Raw genomic sequence first — 18,624 nt, 5'->3', positions numbered from 1 at the left:
AGCACCAGAAACACTCGTACATTGCTGGTGGGAATGCAAAATGGTATGGCCAGTTTGGAAGGCAATTCGATGATTTCTTACAAAACTAAACATGCTCTTACCATATGATCCAGCAATTTCTCTCCTTGGTATTTACCCAAAGGAGTTGAAAACTGATATCCACACAAAAACATGTACATGGATACTTACAGTATCTTTATTTATAATCACCAAAACTTAGAAGCAGCCAAAGATGTCCTTCAGTAGGTGAATGAATAAATAAACTAGGGTACATCCAGACAATGGAACATTATTCAGCACCAAAAAGAAATGAGCTATCAAGCTATGGAAAGAAATGGAGAAAACTAAATGTGGCTTGCTAAGTGAAAGAAGACCATCTAAAAAGGCCACGTACTGTATGATTCCAACTATATAACACTCCGGAAAAAGCAGGACTATGGAGACAGTAAGATGATCACTGTTTGCCAGGGGTTGGAGTGTCTGAGAGAGGGACAAATAGGTGGAACACAGAGGATTTTTAAAACAGTGAAATTTTTCTCTATGACACTATAATGATAAATACATGTCATTATAAATTTGTCCAAACCAAACGAATGTACAACACCAAGAATGTACAACACCAAGATGAGCCCGAAGGTAAACTATGGACTGTGGGTGATTTTGATGTGCCAATGTAGGATCGTAATTATTATAAATGTCTCACTCTGGTGATGGATGTTGATAATGGGGGAGGCAGTGCATGTGCAGAGCAGAGTTATATGGGAAATCTCTGTACCTTCACTTCAATTTTACTGTGAACCTAAAAGCTCTGTAAAAAAAAAAAGTCTTAAAAAAAAAAAGTAATAGATGTCTAAATGAAATGTGACTGCCTAGATTATATCCTGGAACAGATGAAGAACATTAAAGGAAAAACTGGTAAAATGCAAATAAAGTCTGGAGTTTAGTTAATAGTAATATAACAATGTTTGTTTCTTAGTTTTGAAACATGTGCCATGATAATGTGAGATATTAACATTAGAGGAGACTAGGGAAAAGATATGTTTGTAACTTTACTATAAATCCAAAATTATTCCAAAACTAAAATTCATTTTAAAAAATTAATACTTGGCACTTTTGATGGTTAAATCCAAAGCTTATTTGAAAAACATTCCAAGGAAAATTCATTTACAGTTTCTTTATTCTTACTTTCAACATTTTAAAGAATTCTGGAGTATTTCTACTAGACATACAAAACCAGCCATCTTATTATAAGAACCCTAATAATCTTCCAGTAAATTTCTCACCTCTACTACTCCTACCAAAGCTCTAGAATCCTATGGTATACTACAAGAATAGCCACAATTCTGTACCCTCTCCCTATATCCACATCTTCTGTACCAGGATCTTTCTCCACCTTGTGAATCTGGGCTGAGGTCTTATCACTCCCAATGTATGTGAGGTAAGTGATGTGCAATTTCTGAGCCCAGGCCTCAAGAAACCTTGGTATTTCCACTTTCACCATGCAGAGCCTGCCACCACCATGTGAACAAGCCCAAGCTCACCTACTGGAAAACTGGAGGCAACAAGGAACAGAAATAAGCCACCGAGCTGAGCCCTCTTTCAACGGGCCAGCCCCCCACCAGTCCAGCTGTTGGCCATAGACGTGTGAGGTAGCTCAGCCAAAACCAGAGACCCAACCAGCTGATCCTAATCCAAGCCTCCACCCAGCATATCCATAAGCAAAACTAAATGATAATAAATGATTGTTGTTTTAAGCCAGTAAGTTTTGTTTTGCAGCTACAGCCTACTGATATAACCACACACATTAGGATGGTTACTATTTTTAAAAATAAAGGAAAGCAAATCACAAGTGTTGGCAAAGATACAGAGAAATCAAAACCCTGTGCACCATTTGTAGGGACATAAAATGGTGCAGCCACTATAGAAACAGTATGGCAGTTCCTCAAAATACTAAAAACAGAATTATAATATGGCCTAGCCATTCTACTTAGGAGTATATATGAAAACTATTGAAAGCAGGGTTCAGAACAGATATTTGTACACCTATGTTCATAATAGCATGGTTTACAATAGCCAAAATGTGGAAGCCACCCAATTGTTCATTAGTGGATTAATGCATAAACTAAACTTGGTTTAGTAATATTCCATACAATGGAATATTATTCAGTCTTAAAAGGAAGGAAATTTTGACATGTGCTACAACATAAACAAAACTTGAGGACATTATGTTAAATGAAATAAGCCAATCACAAAGAGATAAATATTGTATGATTCTACTTAGCTGAGCTACTTCAGAGTCAAACTCATAGAGACAGAAAGTAGGATGTTGGTTGCCTGGGACTGAGGAGAAGGAGCAATAGCGAAGTGCTTAATAGCTATAGAATCTCAGTTTTGCAAGATAACAGGAGCAGATTAGTTGCATGACAATGTGAATGTGCTTGACACTACTGACATGTACACTTCTTTTTGAAATTCTTTTTTTTAGTTCTTTATATTGTTGTTCAACTGCAGCTGTCTCCATTTTCTCCCCATTGCTCTCCCCTGCCCTGCCCAACCCCCCTCCAACTACATACTTTAAAATGATTGACAGCCATTTTATATTATGTATATTTTATCATAATTTTTTAAAGCTTATGATATAAATCTCCTGCTATCCATTAAGTCTTCTCATCCCTTCTCAGCCAAATTTGACCTCACAACATGAAGATGTTTATCCTGAATTCCTTAAAAAGAAATCTCAAATGTCTTGGTGTCTCTGATACCAACTTCTACTTTAAAATAGGAAAAACAGAATACATAAAATCACCCTTTACCATTTTATAGACTGAATGGCAAGAAGTTAAAGTTTTTCTATAATAGAAGCTCCCCCTTCATTTATTTTGCCACTACCAGGAAACTTGCCCCCACAGAACATTTACTACTAGCTCCCAGATTATGTCCTTTCCCCCTTCTCCTTAATCCAACCACTTCTTTTAAACCTCACCAGTGGCCTTACAGTGAAAAGCTAAAGGATGTGTTGAATTCTAAAAGACTGATAAATGGGACCTTTTCTGAAGCTCAAACAAAATGATGCATGTACAAGTCAGAGACACTCCAGCTCCCTACAGCTCAGTGTTCATGGGGACACCTTCTCAGAAACACTGTCCATAAAAGCTAAAGCAATTACAACCTTCATCGGTTATTATCTCAAAGACTAAAGGTCCCGATAGTAGAGGAGAATAAAATCTTACGCCTACCAAAACATCTTTAAAATCTGTTCTCCCCACTTCTGTCATATCCTTCCCATAAATGCCAGTCTCAAATCCCCAAAACTTCTTTCTTTTAAGCTTTTCTAACGTACATCTTTTAGCCACTCCTACTGATTCTGCTCCCCCTGCTCAGATTTATAAAAGAAGGCCCAGTGGGGAAGGAAGGCAGAGGAAATTGTTCAGCGGCCAAGGCCTTGGTTTTCTTTTTTGGACAGATGAAATGTCCCTAAATAACCTGGCTGGAAGGTCTAATTCTAATAAAAGAAATACATATAGGGAAATGAACAGAAATACTTAAGATCCATTGGTCTTGTGAAATAACTTGTAGATGAGATCTATATTTAAACTGCCAATTCTGCTTTCCAGAATGTGTGACTCTTAAAGCCCAAATGAGTTTGAGCGAAGCTGTTTTCACTGGAGCAGGGTTTGACATTTCTCTTCCCACACAGAGGAAAATAAATAGTGGAGCCACCTTCATTCATGGAAACACTGATTTCCAGTTCTCACCCCGTTGGATTCTGACCTTCCAACAGCACACAGCCTCCCCTTTGGACCAAGGACAAGGAAAACCTCATTCCCTGACACAGCCAAAGGGACAACGGTAAGTTCTGTTGGCACTTTATCTCCTGGAGGAGAGGCCAGCTGTCTCCCAACATTTTGTAAAAAACTATGGGCTAAAAAAATAATAAAAATTTAATTTCCTTTGAAATGGAGGTTGATCTCATTTTATACATTAAAATAATTCCTAGGAGATGACATCTGCCAACTTTCCCACTCTCAGGTCTCCAAAACTCCCTCTCAGCTTCTTCCTGTACACTCTACTTGTCATGAACAACTCACACTCTCTAATCCAGAGAATACCGACCTGTGTGCCACCAACGTCTTGCATTACCCCAGGGTGCCTTGCAAATTTTACCTTTTTCCCAAGGTATCACTTGCTAAAAGTTTAAAAGCACTGCCCTTTACACAGTGTTCCAGGACTCAGCTACCCTTTCTGTCTGAAAAAACCCTCTATGTGTGTAACCTATACCCATCTCTTCAGATTCAGCACTGGTATCTGACTTCCTCCTCCAGAAAGTCTTCCCTGATCTGACCCAGCCCACCATTTGGAATAGTTTAGGTACTTCTCTATGCTCTGAAATCCCCCCTGTGCCTAGATTGTGTATACACTGTATAGTGTTCTACGTAGCCACTAGTAAGTAGTTCCCCAAACAGATCTTATTTGGAGGGCAAAGTCTTCATAGCTGTTGTTATTCTACTCTTAATTGAAGTTAGTCTCATTTTTCCTGTAAGCTTAAAATAACCGTCTCTATCCAGGGCAAGTCTCTTTATCCTTCAAATCACCATTCAGATTTCACTTTGGTGACAACTTCCTCTGTTCGACTTCAGCTCCAGTGAGAGTGCTTTGTGCATGCTGCATGCTGGCCCTGCCTGCACTGTGTTCTGGTCTCTGATGTACCCATTTCTCCTTATCACTAGACTGCAACCTCATTGGCACCAGAACTATGTCTGATTTCTATTTGTATGTCCAACACCAGCAGGCACCCTCTGTTCCCTCAGTGAACACCGTCTCCCAAGAAGATCAATCATAATTCTAGCTAAATCACCAGGGGGTAAAGGCATGTAAACATTTTTTTTACTTCTTTTATATACCATAAAAGATTCTCTCTCTCTTCCCCTGCTCTAAACCAGTGGTTCTCATTCTTAGAATGGATCAATGTCACCTACAGAGCTTGACAAAACAGATCGCTGGGCCCATGCCCAGAGATTCTGGTATATTGGTCTGGGGTGGGACCCAAGAATTTGCCTTTCTAACAAGCGTCCACATGATGCTGATGCTGCAAGTCCATGAGCCAGATTTTGAGTAGCCTTGTACAAAGCAAGCCATCACATAACTCAAATAGATTTCCTCCAGGTCTTCTTGAACACACACATCTGATTCTAGACTGAATGAATAATCTTAAAGAGAAATGTACCATGTAGTGCTTACATGTTCTGGGTCGAAAGGAAGAAGTTCTCATTGTTTTGCACCTGGCATTTTTATCCATTTTTGTTGCTGTTCTTTTTATTAGATGGCCCAAAGGGAAGTGACAGTCAGAAATACCTACTTTGAGGGACAGTTGGGTACAGAGTTGAAGAGCACAGGCCTGGAGCCAGACTCCCTGACACCAAATCCTGGCTTGGCTTGAACACCGTGTGCTTCAGCCTCCTTTTCTGTAAATTAGGAATAATCACAGTCCTCCCTTGTGGGGTTGCCATGAAGCTTCGATGAGTTAGTACAAAGTGTACTAACTTAACACAGTGTCTGGCTAGGTAAGTTAGTGCTCAAAGCATTAGCTTTCATCACTATTAGCACTCTTAAACACGACCATTTTCACACACACTATCAAATTTAATCCTCAGTTTTATCAACATCTTGCCTTAGACCATATCATTAAAAAGAGCTAAAACTGGGATGGAAATAAATTTTGACTCCAAAATTCATGTTTTCTCTTTCTAGTCATTTGAGAGCTTATCAAAAGGCAATTTCCCAGTCCCATCTGACTGCTTGGATTCTTATTCCAGTCCATGGGGGACTCAGAAACCTGTGTTTTAAACTAGCTCCCCAGGGAATTTTAAATTTGATGCTGGTGGTGTAGGAATCACCTTTTCCACAGACAGCATCCCCAGATACACATTAGAATTAGTGAGAACAAATGAAGAATGGAGTTTTAAAAACTAACTACTAAACAAATGTCTTTTGTTATTATGGGAAGAAATTGCTTTTCTTCAAATGATAGAGCTATATTAAGATAAGAAGAAACTGTCAGAACACAGTTGAGAACTACAAGCTTTTTCTCTAATTTGACCATGAAAATGAAAGCTAAAAATCCTCCAGAATCAAGGGACGTGACAAAGACTGAGAACTAGTTTTTGCATTCAGAAACACTGCATTTGATTCCCAAATCTCATCCTTATTTAGTGTCATCTTAAGCAACTTATTTCACTCTCTGAACCTCAATTTGCTCATTTGTAAATAAGAATATCTACCTCATGGGATTGTTGTGAATAATACAATAACGCATGTAAAGTACTTAGCACTGTGTCTGGAACAACGTACTCAGTAGATGAGAGCACTGTTATTCCCACTAATGTTGACAGTCAGTTGCAGAAGTTGCACAGGAGAGGGAGGGGTGCATGACAACACCACAGCTTTATGAACCAGTGTAAAATGGTAAAGAAGAGGAGTGGAATGGCATCTTTAAAATTTAACTATATTTAGGAATTTTGAGCACACACCATTTTCTCTAGCATATGTGTGTAAACTGCAGCCTCATCATATCTTTGTAACACCTGGGAAAATGTGATGAGTGTGTGCACTAAAGACTCCCTTCCCAAAAGGGCTCTTCAAGGTCCCCAGAACCTGAGGCAGAAATGGACACTGGTGCTTGCTCAGCAATTGCAGGGAAATGAGAAACCTTCTCAGAAAGTCTTTGCACTCGTTGTGAATTTGTCCTCATTAACCAGGCCCTTCCCAAGAGCATCATCACAAATCTGTGCATTCTAAAATGCCTCACGGACCTTTGGAAAGAGCCTGCAGCCCACCCAACTCCAGCATCCCCTGTCTTTGGATACAAGGGAAGAACAGGAATAAAAGGACCCTTAAGCAAAACAACTCATGTTCCTGTTTGGTTCATACAGCCCATAAGCAAATTCTGAACCTGGGATTGTGTGTGTGTGTGTTTAAAAATAGAAATGTGGAGGTTAAAACTAGTTCTAAATGTTTAAAAAGCATGTATTGAAATTGCCTAAACATTCTATACTGCTGTCATGTCATCAAAGTGATTTGAAAAAAAAAAGTGATCTGGCATGAAATAATTCTTAGAAAACACTTCACTGCAGAGAAAACAAAAACACACTAGTCCCAAAGAAGATAAAGAACTGAGGGGATTAAGAAGTACAAATAGGTAGTTAGGGAATAGCCATGGGGATGCAGAGTACAGTATAAGAAATGGAGGAGCCATCATCATGACCCATGGACATGAAAAATGGTGGGAGCATTGCCTGAAGGAGTGGGGGGTGCTGGGTGACGCAGGGCAAACGGGGAAAATCAGGACAACTGTAATAGCATAATCAATAAAATATAATTAAAAAAAAAAGAACTGCCTTGTGAGATCAGCCTATCTGTCAAATGAGTTGGGCTGCTCATCTGATGCAAAGGCCACTGTTAGCCTAACATTGTAGAATTCTAAGATTTTATTTATTCATATAGTCAGATGAATGTGCACATATGTGTACACACATGTATGTACCATATAAATTTAATTAGTTCCAAGCATATGATAGAATGGTGTAATACTATTTAAAACTCACCAGAATTCTCCATCCTTAGCATTAAGCTCATTCATAAACACTGAGAAATTTCCTACCACATGGAAAAAGGTTTTTTCAAAATTAAAACCATCCTATCAAAAAGTATCACAGCATTTTGTTAGGTTAAATATTAAGTTGAAATCCTTCAAGAGCTAATACCATAAAACTTAAAAAATGTTGTCCAATTTTTTATTACTGTATTTTGCTGTGTATAATGCTCACTTTTTTACCCAAATTTTTTAGGAAAAGATAAGGATGCACATTATACATAGGTAGTACTAATTCTATATCTATATGTTTTTAATTCTTTTATTTATGCTTATGAATTAAAAGTGTAACTCTAGAAAATAATGATATCCATATGTAAAACACCCTGGAATATGATAATCAGTTTTGTTTCTAAATATAAATATATAATTGAATTAAAAATTAAAATGAAAGATTTTTTTTTTCCTGAAATTTTGGGCCAAAAACGGGGCTGCACAGTATAGTTACAATACGGTTAAGTGTAATATGTTCTGTAATCTATATACTTATAGTTTACATGTTGATTTCGTTGTTTTTGTTTTTTTGTAAAGGAAATGTCTAAATTGAAAGTGTCAATGGAAAAGAGGGGAGGAGGGCTAACAATCCGCTTTCCAAAAACGTGCATTAAGATGGTTTATCCAGAAATCTCAGGTTGTCATAGCTTCCTTCCTAAACGAGCCCTGTTTCCTCTTCCTCCTGGGTTAGCACAACTACCCCCAGCCTCTCTTCATTTGGTATATATATGAAAGTGTTTTTCCTTGTTAACCTATGAAAGGGGCTGGGTAAGTGTCAGGGGGTCCTGCCTGATAGCGAGGGGGTGGGTCCTCATGCTCAAGGTGCATCCCGGCGGGGGAATGTGCACGCAGCCGGTAAAGGACACTTCTCCCTCTTTCATACCCTCACCCAACCCCTTTTTCTCCCCGCCTCTCAATGTCCATAACATCAGAAGAATTATTTTTTTTAATGGCACAAAGGTCCCCATCGCGAATGTGGTCCATGGATACTTCTCTTTCTGGCTGTGGTAGGTAAATATCACCGTGGAAAGTGCCAGTCTCCACAGTAACCTGCCCCCGGGCCAGCAGAGTACAGACGTTGAAGGCTCTGAAAAGGCAGGAAAATAGAAACGCTCTAACTGGATGACTTACAACGTTGTTTTGCCCTCAAGAACAGGGAACTGCATGGCACAATCCCAATGATTCCCAGGGGGTGGGTTTCCAAGCTCATAGAACCTTCACACAGAGTCCCTGCCTGCTGGGAGCAGCAAGAACCGGAGCTGAGGGTCAGTTCCCCGGTGCACAATGCTTCTTGTCCAGGTGAAGGTTCACGAATTGCACCAGCCAAGAGGCCTTTTCAGTTTTCCCGGTGAAGTAGTTATGCACTGTGGTCAACTACGATGTCAAATCAAGGGCCCTGCCCACCATCCAGCTGCCTCCTGATGGGATGAGTGTGAGAGGAGGAGCTGGACAATAATTTTAGTAACTATTCTAATTTTTTAATTAACCCAGGAGAAATACAAAATAATATAAACCCTTGGAAAGAGGGAAGTTAGTTCTCAAGGCAAACGTTATAGTGTTCTTCTTGTCAATGATCTACACCAAGATGCCTAAGCATTTGCTGTCAAGAATTTTTTTTTTCTTGAAAAAGGAAAGAAAGGAAGGAACCTATAAAACAAGTAGAAGTTAACTGTTGTCTCTCTTAAAAGACGAAGAACATGGAAATCTTTGTTGGATATTTTTGCACATTTTTCCATGAAACTCCTGATACTACCACCTAGCCTACCACCCCTCACTCCCTCAGCAAACAAAACTTTTGAGCAAGGATATGAGAGTTAGCACTCATTTCTTAATGTGGGAAACCAGTTCTATTTATGAACATGCTCAGTAAATCCTTGCCCTGGGGGAATCCTTAAGTTTGAAATGTTTAATGAGAGCTAACCAGGTCTTTGGCCAGGCCTGAATTGGGTGCGAATAAAATTTGACTTCTTGTGTACACAGGCTTAAAAGAGAATGTTAAAGAAAAAGTGTACTATTCTGTTACATATGGATTTGGGACTTTATTTCTAAGTATCCACATCTTGTGTTCTCTGGCATATGTTTGGTACATTGGTGGGAGACCTTTGCAAGTTTATTTAATTAAATGTTAGCATTGGCAGGGACCTGAGAAGGTCATCCATTGGGTCAATCTTCTCATCTTTGCAGTTAGGGAATAGAGACCCTGAGAGGCTGTACCTTGGAACTAAATTCAAAAGATATAAACAACCCTTAAAAAACAAAGGAAAGTGCGGAAGCCAACATTTGGGTCTAAATAGCAAGTGGCAGGCCCACCATATAAAAGTCATCTAGGCTGCCCTCTTTCCACCAGGGACCAAGTTACCCAAGAGCCCTAAGTCTCCATAAGACACTTCCTTTGGGAGTCCTTCCCTCCTCCTTTTTCTTCCCTTGTCCTGAATACTAGCCCTTCAGTTTTCTAATGAGGCCCATCTGGGTAGGAATGCAAGCCTAAAGCAATAGGATGCTGTCTCTCAGGCAGTCCCATGTGCACCAAATGCACAATGTCCACTTCAGCTAAACCCTCTTAGCTTGCAAGAGGTAGCAAGCTTTATTTGAGTATTAATAACATATGTGGCCCTGATAATGAGAGGCAAACTGAATAAGGGGAATGGAGCTCAAATCAATGCAAAAGCCAGCTGCCCCGTCTTCTCTCTCTGTAGGCATAAACCAGCTGTTTGGAGGCAGGAGGGGAAAGTCAGGGGGAAAACACAAAAGGGGAGGCCTCTCCAATGAAGTCCTATTTATTTTTTTTAAAGGTTAAAAGGCTTCTTTTGAAATGGGAGCCTAGAATTCAGACCACTACCCCAAATAAGGCCTGGCATTATCTGCAGACATCACCTAATCCTCCATTGTGTATTAACATTCTTCCAAAATAGGGGAATTTTCTCTTTAAAGAACCAATCCTTTTTAAAAGTTTTTAAATTTTACAGTTTTGGTTTAGCTAATGAGAAGAAATAGAACTTATCAAAAAAATTGGTTTCTGCAGACTTTTCTGCTAAGATTTTGTTATTATTGTTCAGAAATTTGGACTCCTACTACATAAGAAATATTTGTCTTTTGAGATGCCAAACAATATTTACCTGATTTGGAGCTGAGAGTTAAGTTTCTCTTCAAATATGCCAAGGTTTTCAGCCTACAATACCTTAGTTCCCACCACTAAATCTGCCTAAATCTCAGTGTTTTCCCAGTGAAGGCAGCTGCATTATGGCACAGCTTAAAGGCATCTGTTCTTACAGTTTGCACTACTGCAAATTCATTATACACTTCATTTAGAAGTGTCATTCATTCATTTGCTTTCTTAAATCATTGTGTATGCCAATGGGCAAAGTGGAAATCAGTAAAATTTCCCTGCACCTCACATCTATTCTCTGTTAATTTATGCTTTTTTAAAAAGAATAGCAAACTTTCATGTAACACCCCCAAATGTTACATCCTAGGGCAGTTAGTTACAAAGCAGAGGGATCAATCAATTATATGAATCAAATGCAAAGACTATAAAATATTCAAAATCAGTCATGTGCTATTTGGGAGAGAAACCTATCTCTTTGGAGCATCACAGTCATTAAGTGGTACATTTCTGATTTAGTTAATAAGAGTCCAATTATATTTGAAATGTAGATTAATTCTCCTAAAAGCCTGAATCAATTTGGCAAGGACACCTCAATATTAATGCAGCCTCCTTATGGCTTCCATAGTAAGATTGTGCCCCCATAATCGTGATCAGCTTATTGATACAAATACCTCTACCCTTTAGTTAATTCAAATAGAACATTTCATAGGTGCTTTCAGCTGATGGGGTGGTAAATAATTTTTCGACTAAAAATTGAAGTGGGTTGATTAGGAGCCACTTTTTTCTGTTTTGCACAATAAAAAGATGAACTGCGTGATTCGCCAAGCCAATTTGCAGAGCAACCTCTCCTCTCTAATTGCTGCCAGACTAATGTAGTATGAGCCGAGTCCTAGGAAGCAGAGAAATCCATTTACCCAGGCATGACATTTAAGTAGCAAACACAAGTACTGGATTTCTCCATTACCTTCATTTCAGCCCTGCTACATTCCACCTGTGACCTTTCTGTGATGAAGGCAATGCGCTTTCATACAATTTGGTAACTATAATAAAGGTCCACTTGAAATTTTTTGAGAGGGGACTAAAAACATTTTTTTTTACAAAAGCATAATTAAGTCCATAACCAATCTTGCTAATTCCCAATAATGTACTGGAAAACCAAATTATTTGATAAATGCTCTGATAAATGCACATCATACCAGAGGAGGAAAAGTGCATATTTCCTCCATCACAAACAGCTCTGTGTTTGTCACCAACAGTTCCAGCCTTGATTAGTGCTTTTACTTCATATAATACTTTCTTTCAACAATAAGAAGCAAGCAGGTTCTCCAAAAACAGCCTGGGCTCCAAGCATCTTCAAATAGAATCCAGATAGAAACACATATCAAATAAGAAAAAAAAAAACCTGTACCTTTACTTTTCACAACTGTCCTAAGACATTTTAGTCTCAGCCATAGGTTCTCCAGGTAAGTTATCATCAAACTGGTACAGAGATGCTCTGAGGGATGTGTCTTTTTGGAGTATGATCACTACACTTCCTAGTGCAGAGAACACTACTTGGAATGTAGTAGATGGCCCATTAATTTTTACTGAAAGAAGGATGAATGTTTTACAGAGCCCTTGAACTTTGAGGGTGGGGAGAAGACCAAAGCAATGTGTGTGTATGTGTGTGTGTGTAAAAATCCTCACCTAAGGACATATTTTTATTAATTTTAGAGAGAGAGAAACATCGATGTCAGAGAGAAACATTGATCAGTTGCCTCCTGTAGGTGCCCCAAACCCACAACCTTTTGGTGTAAACAACACTCCAACCCACTGAGCCACCTGGCAGAGGTGGCCAAAGCCTTATTTTTAAGTGAAGCAAACTAAGCCAATTTTATTTTTTTCTGTTTGTCCCCCAGGGAGTTACTCTCAACCTCCAGAAAAGAAATAATAAAAGAAAATTCAGGATTTTTACTTCCTATTGAAATACACTTGAAGTCAAAGCATTTGCTTTAGGAATGAGTTCAGAAGCTGATTCCACAGAAAGTCAACCTCAAATACAGCATCTTCAGTTGCACACAAGTCTGTGCTGTGCCGCAGAAATAGAGGACAGTCCTTGGAGGGTATGTTATCTGAAAGCTAAATGCTTTACCCTTTTCTTTATTTTTGTTGTTTACTTAAATTGCTTTGGTAAAAGATTTATCCACCAGAGTTCTTCCTGCTGTAAATTTAATAGCCTAGAGATTAAAACCATCAAGCTCGAGGTTAGAAAAGAAAATGCCAACCTTGTTTCTTAATGACAGCGGCCCACCCAAAGACATTTGAGTACCATCAATAATATGCTTGATGCTTTAACAAGTATATTTTAAAAACAATTAGGTATGCCAGTCTCAGGCTGAAAACAATTTTAAAATAACACAAGCATTAAGTCCCTACCTCTTTACAAAGTAGCGATTTGCAGTGACATGATTTACATCTTGTGCACTGTTTCTGCAAAGTAATTTCCACAAGGTGGGGGAGCACATGTTTAGGAAGGTTCATGCTTCTGTAGGTTTGGGTTTTTCCTTCCCTATTAAAAAACAGAACTGCATATAATTGACTCTAACAGCTTTGAGTAACTACCAAAAAACTTCACCAATATGAAAAGCATTGATACTTGTTGCTAAGAATGAAAACTTAATATTTATTCATTTTCGACTCTGACTTATTAAAACACGGGAAAATGGAAGATAGTAGGCAGAATAAAAAAAAGAGGTGTAGGTAAAGAATTTGCCTGAGGAACTTTCTTCTGAGAAGGTATCCTTAGACTGAGATTGCACCAAAGGTCACAGAGGGTGTCAAACACCACTTGAGTTCTCGGTGGCTGTCACTGGGGAGGCTGGGTAGCAGCTCAGTGCTGGATGTTGAACTGGGAGGACAATGACGACATGGTTCACACACACCTGGACAGCTAAGCCTAGTCAGTACAGTGGGTTGTAAGGCCCATTGAATGGTATTTCCCATCCCAGGGCTGAGGCACAGCACATGGCTGATTGAAGACTTGTATTTCAGGGGAAGCATTTGGCAGAGCATAATATAAGACAAGAAATTCAATGGCAACAGGAAGGTGCAACACTGGCATTCTACAGCCAGGTCCTGTGGTCAAGCCAAGACCATGTAGATATATAAAGGTATCTTGTGACTTTTCAGTTAACTGGAACCAGTATGTCTGGGCAATCATCAAAGTTGGGGGCTCCACTTGTTTTCTCAAAACTGTCCTGGTAAAATTAATACAACCCCTTTCTCAGTTGGCATAATTCCACAGGAGCAAAGTCTGGTTCCTTCACATTCAATGTAGTCAGTGCTTCAGGTTCTGAGGTCTACTTTTGAAATGCCCAGATGTCTTTGCCTAGAAATCCATAGCTGCATAGCTCATCTTCAACAAAAGCAGGGGCAATAAGGTGAAGGTATTAAGAACACAGGCATCAATCAGAACCACACAAATGGGTTCCACGTGATGCTTCTGCCATGTACTAGCTGTGTAACTTTGGGCAAGGTAATTTAGCTCTCTGAGCCTCATCTGTAAAACGAGGACAAGTAATTTGAGGATTAAATGAGATAAGCCATGTTGCGTATTTAGCAGAGTACTTGACACTGTGGGCCACCCAGAAATGAATACTGTTGTGATTATCAGAGAACAAAATGCTACACTGGAAAGAGCTAGACTCTTACATTTGGGCCACAAAAGGCAAAATGCTCCCAACATGAGCCATAGCTATTGTTCCACCTCAATATCGTTCTAGGGTTATATCGAGATATAAATAAATAATTGACTAAAATATTGAGTTTTCTGATTCTGGACATTTTCATTGCCTTTGGCTTCTGCCCATGTCCCAACTGTTGCTATTTCTACATTGCCTCTCCTTGGAAGCAGTTTGGTGTTTACTCTAGAGAAGTAGTTATTTTAATACAAGTTCAAACCAAATGTAATGAGTAAAATAACCTTCTGGGGAAAAAAAAAGTATCATGCATTCCAGTGCCAAATATTTTCAAATTATTCATTTGGTTGATGCCTCTTATGTGATAATTAAGAAATAACTGGCTCACTTCCAGACACCGAGCCAGTTGGACTCTCTCGTTCATGTACCTCGCTCTGCTTCCGCTGCAACCACGTCTGACAAACCCGATACGGCTGAGATTGAGGAACTTGGTAAGTCAAAACTGAAGACAGAAACACAAGAGAAAAATCCACTGCTTTCAAAAGAAAGTACTGAACAGGAGAAGCAAGCCAGCAAATCATAATGAGGGCCCCCACCGCCAACACGCACTGTACACTCCACAAGTATTGCCTGCTTAATTTTACTTCTTTTAGAGGTTTAAGTTCCTAAGACACAAAGAGGCTGGATCAGTTTAAATGACTGTGGTGCCCCTTTTCACATCAGAGAACCACTGACAAGGCTGTACCTGCTTCTCCCATCTGCCTGTCTAGCTGGCAGGGAAGGAAGAGAACTTGCGTGTTGGTGAAGGAAGAAGATGGGACAACAATGAAATCTAGAGTGAAAACCAAGCTGTTCCAAGGTGCCCTGCAGGCTGTAAAATGCAGTTTAATCAGAGTGACATTTTTGTTCCTTAAAACAATTTTAATTATTGGAATGTGCAATTTGTTAATATTCAAATAAAAGGTTTTAAAACCTGAAGAAAAAAAAACAGAAAGAACTGCATGTGGCAGTGTAGATATTTAGGAATTAAAATGTGTATATTGTCTATTCAAATGGAACAACCCACCCCTTGAGGAAAAAGTCACTCTATCAGGAATACTCATAACTACCTGAACCTGGGTCATTCCCACTGATCTGTTATTAATTCACGAGTGCTGGCTCTATCAAAATGTGGGTTTTTTCTCACAGTAAGATGAAATACAACTGAGGTCTTAAAGGAGAGATAAATTTTGCATGGGAAAATATTGAGAGAGAGGAAAAGAAGATCGGAGCTATAGAGAAAGGGAACAATAAAAGATGGAAAGGGAGAAGGAGGCTAGAGAGCAGTCGGGCCTCAGAGGGGCTCTAAGTTCCAGGTATGCCAGCCGGGAAAGGCAGCTAGCCATTCACCATGCATCCTTTTACCAAGAGCTGTACCCAGCTCCTGGACAGTGATGAATAATATCCGGGGCTGCACATCAAACTTAAATAAGCGCTAGATACTCAGATCCAACAAAGGGGTTATTTCTTGAATGGCCCCTGAGACTCCAGGTTAGAGACAGTTCTGTGGTACTTACCGTATTTTTCAGACCATAAAATGTACCTAGGTTTTAAAGGAGGAAAATAGGAAAAAAATTTTTGAAGCAAAAAAGTGGTAAAATATTTAATAACATAAATAACATAATATTTCACCAATGTAAATGTAAACAGAACTCAACACCAGCATTAATAACCATTATTCCTCCCAAATTTGGGGTGGGGGAGTGCGTCTTATAGTCCAAAAAACACATATTCAAGAAGCTAAATACATACAATTTCTCCTCACCCTGAATACTTCATAATCTTAGACTTTTGACCTTTATTTTTGGCTTTCTCTATGTCCAGACAACAAGTTTAGGTAAAAGTGAAAGGGAATTTGGAGGCCCTCTAGATTTTAGTGTTCAGGGACAAAGCTTCCATTATGCTCTTTCCAGTGCATGTTATTTTAATAAATTTAGAAGAATGTGTTTCAACAACAGCACTGTGGAAACATACTGTACTCTGTCTCAGTGATTTACACAGAGGTAGACAGGACATCTATTTCTAAATGTTCAGTCACATAAATTACCTTAAGCCCCAGACCTTAATTTTGAAGGAAAATTAGATTGGATCTAAATAATTAAAGACAGGTAGAGAAAAATTTTAATAAAACTTCATAATTTGACTTGCAGTTCCTTGAGCCATTAGTACTCACTTTCATTAGATGCATGATTACCCAGTGGTTGGTGAGTATCAGTTAATAACCTGAACATTTGTGGGGCCTTTATACCTAACTGAAAGCTGATTATGTTTATTAGAAGTATACTTTCATCTGTTTTCCCAACCTGAATTGCCCGTTCTTCCTTTATGTCACTTCTACCTTTTTTCATATTATTTTCATATAACAATGTTTTCCAAAATATAACCATACCATATGTTTGTATGCTGCACTTTACAGAGAACTTTTTGCTATTATTGAATCTACATTATGTAACTTCAAGTTTAAAATAAATCTTTCATTATAAATCCCTAGAAGATCATGGCGGAATTTATGTAACTTCTCGATACAGTTCATAATCAATATTTTCTGATAATGGTACATTTTTTAAGATAACGATGAAGCTATTTTTAAAACCAAAGCTTCCAAACCATAAGCAAGAGCTTCATCAACTCTGTTCACAATACGAATTTAAAAGACAATGACTCTTACAATCACATTGGAAAGGATGGTTAATATTAATGAGGAAAATGAATGAACCAGGCCATGGCAGCAGAAAATGTCCAATATTTGCAATTCTATACTTTACATTTGTTAATAAATTTAGTTATTTTGGTGAATAAGTGATCTGTGGGCAAGTCACTTATTAGTTCTGTGGGACCACTGTGCTCTGAAATTATTTTAAAATATTTAATTGATCTAACTTGAACTAAGAGGACAAGGCTGAAACACTTTGCAGCAAAACAGAAATTTCACTGAAACTATTCAATGTGCCCTGAGCTTTGTAGCCTGAAAAGAACAAAAGCACTCTAACCCTGATGCGTGACTGAGAAAAACTCTTATATGTTATTTCTACAAACAGTTAACAACTGTGCCAAAGACACAAAATCCTCTAAGTATGTACAGATCGGCAATAATTTCATTTCTTTATTGTACCAACTAATGGATACAGGCTATTTCTTAGATGATATATAATTGTTACCTTCATCATTTTTATATTTTACATGACCTTTAAATGGTAATATATTCACATTGTTCAAGGATCAAACAATATATAAAAGTATACAGTGAGTCCTGGCTGGTGTGGCTCAGTGGATTGAACACTGCCCTGCAAACAAAAAGGTCGCCAGTTTGATTCCCAATCTGGGCACATGCCTGGGTTGCAGGCCAGCTCCCCAGTAGGGGGTGCATGAGAGGCAACCACACACTGGTGTTTCTCTCCCTCTCTTTCTCCCTCCCTTCCCCTCACTAAAAATAAATAAAATCTTAAAAATGTAAGTAAATAAATAAAATCTTTAAAAAGTATACAGTGAAAAGTGTCACACCACAGTTCCCATCAGTGCTCCAACAGGTAATCAGTTTTATTAACTTCTTTTAACCCTTTTAGAGTTTTTTAATACATCTAGAAGCAAACAAGAACATGTACTTTTATTTCCTTCTCTTTTTTCCAACAAAAGTTTGCCTATTATATAGTCTACTCTGCACTTTCATTTTTTATTTATAATGCAGTTTATCCTGAAAATCTTTCCATATCAATTCTTCTTTTTTTAACCAGATACATGGTATTCCATTATATGAATATGCCATAGTTTTTTTAACCATTTCCCTATTGATTTACATTTGGAATTTTTCCAATCTTTTGCTCCTACAAACAATGCTGAGATAAGTAACTGTTTATTTGTTGCAATATTTAGTCTAAGGCCATGCTTGTGAATGCTTAACTCATCACTGCCATTTTATATACCATTTCTAACAATTCAGCATTGCTCAATAGATGCAGCTGTGGGCACACATAAGAGCCAGAAGAAATGGGTGCTCTTATGCCGTGATGTACATCTTATATATCATGTACTAGATGCAAATCACCATCATCATTAAAGGCTAGAGTCCTCATTTTCATTCTTTCCTCCATTTGACAAACATTTATTAAGGATCTGTGATGCATCAAGCTCTGTTGTAAGCACTGGAGAAACTGAAGTGAGCA

At 38.5% G+C, this 18,624-nt stretch overlaps 1 protein-coding gene across 1 annotated transcript; it reads left to right on the top strand.

Moving 5' to 3' along the window:
• Positions 1–609: 609 nt before the first annotated feature.
• Positions 610–15,008, top strand: LOC123819583 (thymosin beta-4-like). Its single transcript, XM_045839992.1, has 2 exons — positions 610–636; positions 14,820–15,008. Exons 1-2 carry the CDS (start codon positions 610–612, stop codon positions 15,006–15,008), a joined length of 216 nt encoding a protein of 71 aa, XP_045695948.1.
• Positions 15,009–18,624: the final 3,616 nt, after the last annotated feature.

Source organism: Phyllostomus hastatus, unplaced genomic scaffold (assembly GCF_019186645.2).
Source record: "Phyllostomus hastatus isolate PE091 unplaced genomic scaffold, TTU_PhHast_1.1 phas_contig_34, whole genome shotgun sequence".
Classification (NCBI taxonomy): Eukaryota; Metazoa; Chordata; class Mammalia; order Chiroptera; family Phyllostomidae; genus Phyllostomus; species Phyllostomus hastatus.
This window is presented reverse-complemented; position numbering and strand designations above follow the sequence as displayed.